The sequence below is a fragment of the Phodopus roborovskii genome, unplaced genomic scaffold, assembly GCF_943737965.1.
Source record: "Phodopus roborovskii unplaced genomic scaffold, PHOROB, whole genome shotgun sequence".
Classification (NCBI taxonomy): domain Eukaryota; kingdom Metazoa; phylum Chordata; class Mammalia; order Rodentia; family Cricetidae; genus Phodopus; species Phodopus roborovskii.
Window position 1 is genome coordinate 58,020,461 of NW_026126480.1, and position 12,566 is coordinate 58,033,026.

General features: G+C 49.7%; 1 protein-coding gene across 1 annotated transcript; it reads right to left on the minus strand.

Annotated features, from left to right (window-relative positions):
- Window positions 1–365: 365 nt before the first annotated feature.
- Window positions 366–12,295, minus strand: Tkfc (triokinase and FMN cyclase). The gene is made up of 17 exons (XM_051193944.1): window positions 12,186–12,295; window positions 8,777–8,966; window positions 7,601–7,711; window positions 7,327–7,508; window positions 5,577–5,655; window positions 5,208–5,297; window positions 4,605–4,639; window positions 4,439–4,523; window positions 4,254–4,343; window positions 3,541–3,657; window positions 3,080–3,199; window positions 2,765–2,902; window positions 1,777–1,883; window positions 1,571–1,674; window positions 1,411–1,444; window positions 1,213–1,302; window positions 366–879 (listed from the first exon to the last, which is right to left on the minus strand). The coding sequence occupies exons 1-17, from the start codon at window positions 12,186–12,188 to the stop codon at window positions 718–720; spliced, it is 1,737 nt and encodes a 578-aa protein (XP_051049901.1). The 5' UTR covers window positions 12,189–12,295; the 3' UTR covers window positions 366–717.
- Between the last annotated feature and the right edge of the window lie 271 nt (window positions 12,296–12,566).

A 12,566-nucleotide genomic window follows, 5' to 3' on the forward strand; every position in this document is an offset into this window, starting at 1 on the left:
GTTGGGGTCACTGCAACATGAAGAGTGGTGTTAGAGTTGCAGCATTAAAAAAGGTTGAGAACCACTGCTCTAGAGAGACCCTGGGCCTGGATGACTGCAGCTTCTGAACTATACCGGAGCCTCAAAACACAGCAAGTCCATTTCTTCTGGGGATCCAATACCCATTAATTTCTGAAGCATCAGTATACCTAGTGCAGAGAAAAGACTTTGTGCCAGTCTGGCATGCATTGGTATGGGAAAGGTGAGTCCCCATGGAACCAGCCCAGCTGAGCAAAACCTGTCTGGAGCACAGGTGATGAACTGCCTGCCTAGAGGTAGTTCATGGTCACAATGACCAGGGCTAAAGTCAAAGATGAGGCAGCAGCTTGTGGCTTCAATGGGTTTTATTAGCTTTCCTTCATCCACTTCTAGAGGAAAAGGCCTGGAGTCTTGAAACCAAATGGGTGCACCCAGGTAGGGTCTGTGCTGTGCTTTGGAAAAGCCTTATCACTGACATTCAGAGTGGGGTGAACATGACCCAAGGGATCCCTCTTCCTGAGGAGGGAAAGAGCGGTGCTGGTGGAGCACGTGATCTACTCAGCCATACACTGCTGTTCTGGTGTGGTGGAGGATGTCCTGCTTCACGAAGCGGATGGGAGCGAGAGTGAGTGAGAGGTAAGGTGACCACATGAAGGCAAGAGAACGAACAAGGAGGGGAGGGGACAACCAAAAAGGCAGTCACGCTCCCTGTGACTGCAAGACCTCCAGGATGGCACGTAAGATGGCAGCAGCTGCCACTGCTCCAGGGTCTGGCTGATCTAATCGTGCAGAACTGATGTAACTAGCTCTTCCAGCACCAGCTTCCATGTTCTTGGTGGCCTCGGCTGCAGCTTCAGCACTCTGAGGACGTGTAGGAGTAGGCTTAAGTACATGACACTAGGCCTTTCCTTTCCCACTGGACCCTGAAAATCTGTGCCTGGACCCTTTGTCCTGTTCTGTCATCAATCTCTGTGCCATCACTCCGCAAGGAATAGGTCCCCTATTGGCTGAGCCTTAGGTCAGGCTAGGCTAGGCTCAATGTATTTCCCTACCCATGTAACTCTTTCTGAGACAGGTGTTCACCCCTGCTTTGACCAGGTGGAAATGAAGCTGGAAAAGGCCATTACATTGCTTAAGGCCATCTAGGGATTGGAGCTTAGAGGCTCCTTGATTGTCCAGCCGAGCCTCACTCACCTTGACTGCTTTAGTCAGGACTGGGAGGAAACTGGCTCCTGGGTTCTTCCAGGCTTGGAGCTCCTGTCCTGCTGCCCACAGAGAATCCAGCTGAACAAGGTCAGAGAGAGGGGGTTGAGAAGAAGCCCTGCCATGGACGGTAGCTATAGAGCTTATGGGCTCAAAAGGGGTGAGGGGAGTTACACTCTGAGTACACACCATTGTCCTGTCTCCTGGTGCAGCCTTTCCATACCTGACAGGATGAGCAAGATGGTTACTTTAGCTGTTAGGACAGAGCCTGCCTGGGAGCAGGGGACATCTATCACCACCTCCCCAGCACACCCCCTGGTGTTAAGACACAGACAGGACCCTAGCTCACTTCTGCATGGCTGCCAGGCCGGCATCCATAGCAGCAGACCAGGTTGGGAGATCAGTCTTGGCTTTGAGAGGCTGAGCAGCTGCAGTCAGGAACAGGCCATAGAGCTGAGAAAGGGAAGAATGCTGAGTACATAAAGCTGGCTGGCACCCAGCCAAACCTGCATCCCTCTCCATCAGTCTGCCCTTCCAGGGCCTGCTTCTACTCACCGCCCCAGATGAGCCTCCCATCCTCTCCAGAAGCAGGACAGATAGTTTGGAGAGTACCTGGGCAGGGCTGGTTAGAACTGGGCCCTCCTTTAGCCAGCCCTGGATGGCTGCAGGTAGAGAGACAGGTGACCCTTCAGAGGTACTTCTTTTTCTCTCCCTAGTGTTACCCTGATTGGTCTTATTTACTGAGGGATGTGCTTTCTGCCTGATTTCTTTCTTTCTTTTTTTCTTCTCTTTCTCATTACCCTAAGTTGGCCTGGAAACCCTCATGAGCCACCATTGCCGACTAAGTACACTTTTAGAACCATGGAGATGGGAATAGTGCTTGGCTTGAGGTATATGCTGAATGCATCTACCATCCATCCATCCACCCATCCATCCATTTTTCAAGACAGGGTTTCTCTGTATATCCTTGGCTGTCCTGGAACTCACTCTGTAGATCAGGCTGGCCTTGAATTTAAGAGATCTGCCTGCCTCTGCCTCCCAGGTGCTGGGATTAAAGGCATGCACCACCACTGACCAGCAGAATGCATCTTTCTTTCTTTAAAATGAACTGCTTTTTAAAAATTTATTATTTATTTTAGGTGCATTGGTGTTTCGCCATGGCTGTTGGGTTCCCTGGAATGGAAATTACAGACAGTTGTGAGCTGTCATGTGGATGTTGGGAATTGAACCCAGGTCCTCTGGAAGAGCAGTCACTGCTCTTAACCACTGAGCCATCCCTCTAGCCCCAGAATGCATCATTCTTCTTTTTTTCTTTAGCATCTGAGAGTGGACTTTCTTTCTGTGATCGCTCTCCCATTTGTAGTGTGGGAAACTCCTTTCTTTTGGGAAGATAGGTTGAGGAGTGTGCCAAATGGCCTCACTGGGTGAAGAAAGGCAGCAACTTTATGAAAGCCCCTAAATGTTTTAGAATATGTTTCATGGAATGTCCAAATCTAAGAGCTAGTATGCCATATTAGTCCTTGAGCACCCCATAGAGACCAACCTTTGGCAGCATGGCTATGGGTAATGCCACAATCCCCGTCACCAGCAGCCCTGTCCAAGGCATTCAGGTGCTCCTCCAGTCTGAGCAGGGTGGTGCATACTCGCTCCAGCACGAGCACCATCTGCTTTGACACCACACCTAGAAAGGGAGGACAGTATGTGGAAGCCTAGTTGGACCTTCACACAGCCAAACTTGATCAGCGTGAGAGGTACGGGTGTCTAGGTCCCTGTATACCCCATCATGTAACCTTTGGTGCTCAAGCCAAAGTCATGACCACCAGGGACTCTTGCCCACCTCCATCAGCAGGTCCAGTACCTTCTGCTGCAGTGGCCTCGGTGACCTCTGGAGGCTCTGTGGGAGCTGCTCGGATCCGCTTACGCCCAGTTACAGAGACCTTGGCCATGTGAGGCCAGGCTGTTGCAGTAGTTTCAGCATCTAGAAGCAGCCGCATAACTTTTTCAGACAAGATCAAGGGGGAGCCTGGACTCCCCACTTGGTCCTGAAGACTGGTTCCCTAAGCTGTCTGCAAGAAAGCTGTCTAAATCAATATGAATATACTGAGAGTCTACTGCATACTGAGTGGAGGCGGGGCATGTACCTGGAGAGAGGAAGTCACTAATACCAACTTTGCAAAGTTGAGTGAGAGGTGAAGGCCAAAAAGCCAGAAAGAGCCTCTTGACAGGTCTAGAGCCCAGACTGTCACCATCAGCCCTATGTGGTCTCTATGCTAGAGCCTGTGGATGGACAATGGTTCCTTTTAGCAATGCCTTTCTTACCTATCAGCTTCAGCAGGGGTTCATCCACAAGCATCAGCGTAAGGGAAACACCAGACATCTCCAGTGCAGACATGAAGGTACCCACTAGGGCACGGGCGACCTTCACCCCACGGCCCTCTGCAATGCCAAGCACAGAAGCCTGTGAGTGGGAAAGGGAACTACCACAGAGCATCTTAAAAAGAAACCAAAAGCAAAACAAGGTCCTTGCGGGTTGAGGCCTGTGATGACCTGATTTCCTCAGAGCATCCCTCAGTGACAGCCCATTGTCACATTCCTTGGAGGTATCCCCTCCGGAGGGACTGAATAACAGCTCTCATTTACTGAGCTCTTAGCAGGCACTAGGTATCCTACATATACTTAATCACATTTAATTCTCATAACCACCCCTAAGGCAGGTATTGCTATTACTACTCCCAGACTCAGGACCCTAGCAGTTTAGAGGCAAAAGTAACAATTTAACTCAAGCTTGTGACTTCTCAGCTGATGTCCTGGGCCATCACAGGACACTGCCTCAACTGCTTTTCTTACGTCTAGGTTTAAAACGGGTTCAAAGGGATAAGGGAGCTAGGCATGGAGACAGAGGCAGGAGAACATCTGTGAGTTCAAGGCCAGACTGGTCTACAGAGTGAGTTCAGGCCAGCCAGGGCTACATAATGAGACATTGTTTCAAAAAACAAAAAAGGGCTAAGGGACCTCTTGTAGTGTGGGCTCACCCAACAAACGTATGGCAGCATCAGCTATGATGCTCAGTTCCAGGAAAGACAGGCCACCCAGATTGTTGACTATCAGCACCACTGAAGAGCCTGTGGATAGATATGACACCCTCCGTGAGACTTCTGGTGGCCTCTGTGTAGAGGGGCAGGAAGGGTTTGGAGACTGGAGACCATAGGCTACTCACCTGACTGTACAGACACATGGGATACATTGGAGGTGTTTGTCATGTGGTCAAGCATGAGAGTCACAATCTGATCAGCAGGTGCCATCTGTTAGAAGAAGCAGGAGTGAGCTGTTTCTGGGAGGCCTCAGGGCTGGGCTAGGCTAGGCTGAGCAAGTAGTCTAGTTACCTTTATCCGGTTAACACCAGCTTCCCCGTGGATCCCTGTGGAGAGATTTGGTCAATACTGTATAGCTCACAGCCTACTGATTCTCTTACTATGGTTTTACCAATGACACAGAAAGTGTTCAGCACAAGGTTGGGCACAATGAGTGTGAACAGTGGGTAGAAAAGGAAAGAATAATGAAAAACAAGGCAGCATGTGGTGTGGTGGCAGAGCTAGCTGGGAAGTCACAGAGGCCATAGGACACTAATGATATTGTGTTAGAAACACCGGGAGAAGTAGAACATGTCAGTCACAGACAAGGTGTCCTTTGGATCAGAAGGGCTATACACTGGGGCTTGAGTAGTACATGCAATGATGTGGGTAAAAGTGAGGTAGGAGGAATATGGCACTCTATGTGTCCATAGCCTGGACACAGATGGCAAAGTAGATAGAAGTCAGGCAGGTTGGTCTAGGCTGTGCCTCATGTGCCCACCTATGAATCTAGAGATCACCTGGGGGACATCCAGTAAGCAGGGAGGGACAAGTAGACAACTCCGGGACCTTAGAGGTAGACAAAACTCAATGCAAAGGACAGGCATGGCAGGGGCACGGTGGCCACAGGCTTACCCAGGCCTAGTTCCACTTCATCAGCTGCGAGCTCAAAGGTGGGTTTGGAGCCAGGGACACTACAGGAGGACAAGCTCACCCCAAGGGTACCTAGGAAAAATGAAGCATGGAAGAGATGGTGGTTCCGCCTTGCAGCAGGTGCCAGGATGGCAGCAGTAATGCTGTGGAGGCCTGGCTATAGGCATCTCTGAGCAGGCTGCCCAACTCTTCACCTTACTGATGAACAGAGTCCAAAGGCCTCCAGGCTCCAGGGCATCCCCCAGGGGACCCTCCCCCAACTCCGCAGGAGACATGGAAAGGCTTCTGATAGGAGCCTGCTCTCAGTTCCCATGTCAGCCACATCCTCCTATCCTTAGAGCTGACACTCACCCATGGCCTTGGCGACCACGTTCACCCGCTTTGCGATCTCCTCCAGCCCCATACCTTCCTCAGCCAGAGCACCTGCCACCTGTAGCCACCCAGAGAGAAAGAGAGACAGGATAGTGAGTGGAGGGGTCACTGGATCATTGAGAGCAGAAGACAGGCTGGGAAGAACTTACTTGTTGGGAGGGAGAATCTCAGGATTTCTATGTTAAATGTGGTCCATCACATTTAGGGTAAAAGAATGTTCTCTCCTTATTTATAACATACTTGCTGGGAGTCTTCAAGAGTTTTTGTTTGGGGTGGGGGTGTGGATCCATGGTAGAAGGCTTGCCTGGTATGCATAAAGCCCATTCACAGCAAAACATATACACATATTGTCACATATTGTCATTCTCTTTTCCCTCCCTCCCTCTCCACTGTAGTCTAGTGAAGCTGAAATGGACTTAAGAGAGAGAGAGAGAGAGATTAGCCTAGAGAAGGGGTGATTTATTCAATATCACACAGTCTGATGCTGATCAGTTTCCTGATTCTTAGAGCTCTTTCTTCAACAGCATACACTTCAGCTTGATTTACTCTTATTCCATTCATTCATTCACCTTCCTACTCAGTTTTCACTAAGAATCTACTGAGCTGGAATGAACAAAGGAAGACTGAATCAAAGTCTAAGGAAGAGAAGCAGAGACACACACTGAAAATTACTGCAAGATGGCACATGTATCAGGAGGCTGAGAGAGCCCAGAGAAAGGCTTTTTGGTGGCTCAGGATGCTGAGGGGATCAGGGAGAGTACCACATGAGCACCATTGGCCTCTGTGGAATGTCAGCAGTGAGCCAGGCCACAGAAGCCTGACCGGAGAAAGGATTTTGTAGGGACAGATATGGCACACATAAAACCACAGATACAGGTAGGGACCTGATGTTTATGGAGCATAAGGGGAAGAAATGGGTGCTGGGCAGTGAAGTCAGGAGTAAATGAGCTGGGACAGGAGTGTGGTGGTGTAGAGGCTGGGGAGGCAGCTCACTGGCTAAAAGCACTGGCTGCTCTTGCAGGAGATCCAGGTTTGGTTCCCAGCACCCACATGGCAACTCAGAACTGTATAACTCCAGTTCTAGGGGATCCAATACCCTCTTCTGGCCTCCTCTGGAATTGGAGTTACAGACAGTTGTGACCTAACATGTGAGTGATGGGAACCAATCCCAGGGTAGCCAGTGCTGAACTATCTCTCTGGCTCTCAAATAAATAAAAAGATTGTGGTGGGCACCCCCAACCAAGGGGCTTGAACTGACTATGGGAACCTAAGATGCTCTCAGTGAGATGAAAATTGGACATATACACATTTTTGGCTGTCTAAGCTAGCCTCAAATCCAAAATCCTCCAGACTTAGCCTTCTGAGTGCTGATCAATATGCATTTTAAAGACAGCCCTGGGGGTAGTGTGGGCAACAGACTGGCAAGGCAGAAGTGCACAAAGCAAATAGGGGAGCCCAGTGAGAAGGTGAGTGCAGTTGTAAGACCAAGAGCCATGATGCACAAGCGCACATGGTGAAGGCATTTAGGGCAGGACATGAGGAAGACCTGTGCTGCCTTGGGAGAAATGCAAGCAAGGGACAACTGACCAGGAGTGGGGAGGGGAAGGAAAGGGAACTGGTCTAGGAGAGTGCTGCATTCTGGACCTAATGGCTGAAGCAATGGTGGGGACTTGGTAATTCAGGGTAAAGAAATGGCTGGTCTTCAGTGTCCCAGGGCATGGAGGCTAACCTTGTGGATAAGCACTGTGCCGCACAGGCCACGCCGGCCTGCCTTCTTCAGGACAGTGAAGGCACTGTCATCCCCAATTACCACCATCTCCACAGAGATGCCCTCAGCCTTGGCCTGCTCCATGGCAAATCCAAAGTTGAGTCGATCCCCAGTGTAGTTCTTCACGATGAGGAGGGTGCCCGCTGCAGAACCAGTAGCATGGTATCATTAGCCCTGCCCTCACCCATCCCCAACGTGCCCACCCACAGCATTTTCTCCCAGATGCAAGCCTGACCTGTGCCTGCTTGGGCCACAGCTCTAATGGCTGCCAGGATGCTGCCCACAGCTGGAGAAGCGAACACGGATCCTGCAATGACCCCTGTCAGCATTCCCTTCCCGATAAAACCTGGAGATGGAGAGAAGTAAGGATGCTGGGTAGAGTCTATACCTGTTATCCCTGGAGTTTCCCACATGCCTGAGCTCCATGTTTGGGTAAGCCCTACTGTGTGCTTGTGCTACGGATAACCCCTCCATGGGAGTCATGTTGGAGGGGCTTCCCCTGACTTCTAACATGAAGAACTCTGTCCCTTCCCATCATTTTCTGGTCCTCTTCCTGTTCTTTTCACATAAAGCTTTGGAAAAAAAGATTTACTGAATGTTTTGCACGTGTGTATGTGTGTGCACTCTGGTACCATGTGTGTGCCTAGTGAGGTTAGAAGAGAGCAGTGGACCCCATGATGGTTGTGAGCTGCCATGTGGACGTCGGGAACTGAACCTGGGTCTTCTGCAAGAGCAACAGGTGCTTTTAAGAGCTGAGCCATCACTCCTGCGCCTCACTGTACATTCTATTGTCTGTTATATCCCTTAAGGTTCTCTGAACTGCTCTTACTCACATCTGTCTTCCTGGAGTGGGGCATAAAAGTTCCATAAAGTACAGGGCCAGGCTTGCTAAGATGTGCTGAATGAATAAATGGAATACTGAGGTGGACAGGAAAGGTACAATTGACACAAGGTCTGAACCCTGTTGTAGGGGCTCCTAATGAGGGCTAATATCCCTGGCATCAACAGGAAACCAGCTAGGATGGCTCAAGTGTGGGAAAAGGCATGGTAGGGATGCAAAATATGGATTCTGCTTTAGACTGGCAAAGTCAGGAAAGTTTCTTGGAGGTGCTGGGTCAGTGGAACTGGGAAAAAAGGCAAGAGAGACTTTTGCCATCACCAACTCTTGTGGCCGGGAGAGCCTCAGAGACTATCTGGCTCAACCTTGTATTTCTAGAGCTGTAAGAATTCAGATGCAGAAACAGGCTGCGACTGTCCTTGGGTTAGCCGGGAGTGGGAGGATGGAGACTGGGCCCATTCTTAACTCTGGCCTCACAACTCTCTGTCTGGTACTTCATACTAGCACAAAGGATCTCCCAGGATCCTACTGTGCTCTGGCCAGTACCTCTCACCATCAACACAAGATACTCACCAGCATGGGCAGGCTCATGGCCCGAACCTCCACCCGAAAGAAGTGCAACCCGGCCTTTGAGGCTGTCCAGGTCAGAACGTAGGGCCACACGGTGCCCCTGTAGGAGCTGCAGGTTAGGGTTGCTGGCCACTATCCCAGCAAGGGCATCATTAGCACACTCTTCCACTGAGTTTACCAGCTTCTTGGAGGTCTATGGAGGAGGAACAAGAGGAGGTTCTGAGTGTGGTCAGCAGGGACTCCCATCCTGGCCAGCAACTCTACTGGGCCACATTTCCCCAGGAATCTCATGCTAGAGGAAAGGAATTACAGGAGCCACTTAGGAATTCCAAGGACACAGTGTGCCCTGAATTGTTTCATTACCTGGTGGATGTCTCTGTCACTTTTCAATTTCCAACTTTTTTTTTTTTTTTTTTTTTTTTTTTTGAGACAGGGTTTCTCAGTCTAATAGCCTTAGCTGTCCTGGAACTTACTCTGTATGTATACCAGGATGGCCTCAAACTCACAGAGATCTGCCTTCCTCTGCCTCCCAAGTGCAGGGATTAAAGGTAGGTGCCACCACTGCCTGGCAATTTTTAACTATTTATTTAGTGCTTAACCTATAAGCTTTTTGCACTATGGTTTCTGTCTATCCTGAAAACCAGCTTCAATGTAAAGCAACTGGGGAGTTGGTGTCCTCACTAGGAAAATAAATAATGCAATTGGGGCCCTGTGTGTTTCTGTCAGAGGAGGAGGTAAGTTTTAGGCAGAGGCTCCTGTGATGGGGGAAGGGCCTGGGCAGGCTCCACACCTATCTGATGCTACAACTGGGCTTCATGTGCTCCAGCTGGACCTCTCACTGGGTGGCGGTGCCCAGTGCTAGGCCCTGCATATTTACAGAGAGTAGAATGCTATTCTTGCCCTCCATGGGAACATGAATGTCATTTTTACATGCTATGTGAGAGGGACACACACATGCATGGTAGCACAGATGAAAGGGACCTTAATCTCCTGAAGGGATTCAGGAAGTCTTCATGAAGAATAAGTATGTAGGCATTGGGAAGAGGGGATATTCTGGACAGAAGGAAACATAAGCCAAGACATGGAGGTGTGTAATAAATAGTACAGTAGATCCAGGAAGCATCAGAGTAACCCAACCAACATGGGGCTGGCAGGAAGAGGCAGGCAGGGACCTCATAAACCACAAGAGGAATCTTGTGAAAAGGAGATATTAGGGCCAAAACCTCGGCTCTGCTACCCCTACCAAACTAGACTCATCTATGTGTCCTCAATAGGCCAACAAAGAGACAACACGAGTTCAAGGTTAGCATCAGCTACACACAGAGTTTGAGGTCGCCTGTGTTACATGAGACCCATGAATCCCAGACTCATTAAAAACTGAAACAAGGTGCTGTACACCTTTTATTCCAGAACTCATGAGGCAGAGGCAGGTGGATCTCGAAGCCAGCCTGGTCTACAGAGCAAGTTCCTGGACAGCTAGGGCCACACAGAGAAACCCTGTCTTGAAAAACTAACTTAACAAAACCAAAACAAACCCAAAACAAAACCACAACAACAAAACAATCTTTAAACAAAAAGCCCAATCATTCTGGTCAAGGTGTGGTTCTGCCCATCACTCTCTGCTCTAGTTGCTTGGTGGTCTGAAACATTGTCAGAACTGTGTGAAATCTCTTCCTGGCAGTTTCTCCTGACTAGCACCAGAGCTTCTGTCTTTATCTTCCCCCAGCATGAAATTCCAATTTCATGGGGGCGGGGGAGCATTGTTTTAACAGTCTGATAGCTAACATCTGAAAGGGTGCAAGTCTCTCTTTAGAATGTCTTTCTTCCTGCCAGGACAGTTACACTGTGATAAGGTAGGGCATACTTAGGAGGGAGGTTGTGCAAAGGCTGGCCTAAGAACTTCAGAGAATACTTCTGGGTTCAGCTGAGCCTTCACAGGGGTTGTAGTCAGAAGGGAACTGTGTGGGACTAGAATAGTTGAGAGCTCAGGCGCTATAGCCACTGGGACTTGGGATCAAATCCCACTCCTGTCTGTCATAAACTATGAGAACTCAGGGAAGAAACATCTGTTCTGAGCCCAATTTTTCCTCTGTGAAACTGCAATTTACTAGAGTAGAGCTTGCTCCAGTGTCATGGGAAAAGCCCACTAAAAAGGACCTACAGTCCCTTTTGTCAACAGGCTTTCAAAAGCTAGAGCTAGCTAAACAACAGTTGTGGGCTGGGAAGCAGCACCCTGTCTTTGTTCTCAGGAGGCCAGTGGAACTCAAGGTGGACCCTGAGGAGGCTGCCGGCGCCACCTAGTGGTCTGCAGCAAACCCAGGTCCCAGCAAAGTACACTTCCTGCCTCCTTTCTGAGCCTGCCAGTACCAAGCAGGAACCTTTATGCAAAATGCAGCACTGATGTCTCTCCCCTGCCAGGCTCTTCTCCATTTAACAAGAGCCAATGCCTTAACACTTGTTAAATGTTAAGGAGAGAAGTAGGCAGCAAGGGGAGGAAGATGGGTTCAGTTTCTTCAGCATTACACGAGTCAGACTATTTCTAAGTACTTACTAACTAACATGTCTAATTTAATTTCCCCAATAACCCCTTGGAGGAAATGTTAGCACAAAGAGGAAACTGAGGCACAACAAATGACTGCTCTCAGACTCACACAGCCAGCAAGTGCGTAGACCTGCCTGGTTTATCCCAGCCACATGCCGCTTTCCCAAGTTGCTGAAGCTGATATAGCCTGTCCGAGGTCTTGCCCTAAGAAAGCACAGTGTGGGGAAAGAGGGATCACTGCATATAGTGGAGTTGGAAAAGAAAGGCAAGAAAAGGGAGGTACTGTGTGAGGCCACTAGGACTCTAGTCATCCACACTACACAGCAACATGGTAGCAGGTCTTAATCTACCATACTGCAGATGGGGGTGTGGGAGAGGAGAGGTTCAGAGAGGTCAAGCCTTCTGCACAGTAGTAACACAAGTGGTGGGGGTTAGGCTGAAATATGAACTCAGGTCTGCTCAACATCAGTTTTAAGCAAAGCCCAGGGGCATTGTGAGCTTCCATATAGCATTTCTCCACTCTGGGAGCAGCCCACACATGCCTGGGCTGAGAAGCAGGCACCAGATCATTCTTCCTGGTTCCCTCCTTGACTAGTAAAGCGACTTATTACACGGAAAGTAACTTGTTCTGATCTAAACACATGACTGAGATCCTAGCCCTAGGGGTTTCAGAGTGTCTCAGACCTGACTTGGCCCAGAGGCCTGCAGGAAAGGGAACAGGGATCAAGCCTGGAGATAACAGCTGAAACTCTTGACTTCTGAACCCCAGGAAGCAGCAGCATCTCAGTTGGGGAACAGGGAGATTCAGGGTGTTTAGAGAGGAGATCCCCATGATCCTCCCTCTACTATGCCCCCCCCCCAAGGACTCACCATGGTAAGGAAGCTCTGAAACAAGTTGGGCTCACACTTCTGTTCCTAGCTGTTGCAGAGTGGCCAATCCTGAGTGCTACCTGGTCTGAAGTGGAGGCCGTGCAGCACCTGCAGGGGTAGTGAGGATCTGAACCTCGGAAGGCACTGGCAGCCAACTGACACTGACACAATCATGCCTCCAGTGCCTTAGGAATTAGGGAGCTGCCTCAGACTTTGATCCAAGTCCAAACTCTAGTACGTGGGCTAGGGATGGAGAGCAGCATGGGGCTGGCCAAGGTTCACCTCCACACTTGGCCTGAAGACAAATCAATGCATGTTGGGCACAGTATTGCCTCTCAGCCGGAGCAGCAGCCACTTCCTCATCAAGGAGCAAAGTTATCC

Coding starts and splice junctions, on each gene's coding strand:
- Tkfc (XM_051193944.1), bottom strand. Junction 4,524..4,604: donor CTGGTGTTAACCGGATAAAG/GTAACTAGACTA, acceptor TTCTTCTAACAG/ATGGCACCTGCTGATCAGAT. Junction 1,445..1,570: donor GGCCTGGCAGCCATGCAGAA/GTGAGCTAGGGT, acceptor TCATCCTGTCAG/GTATGGAAAGGCTGCACCAG.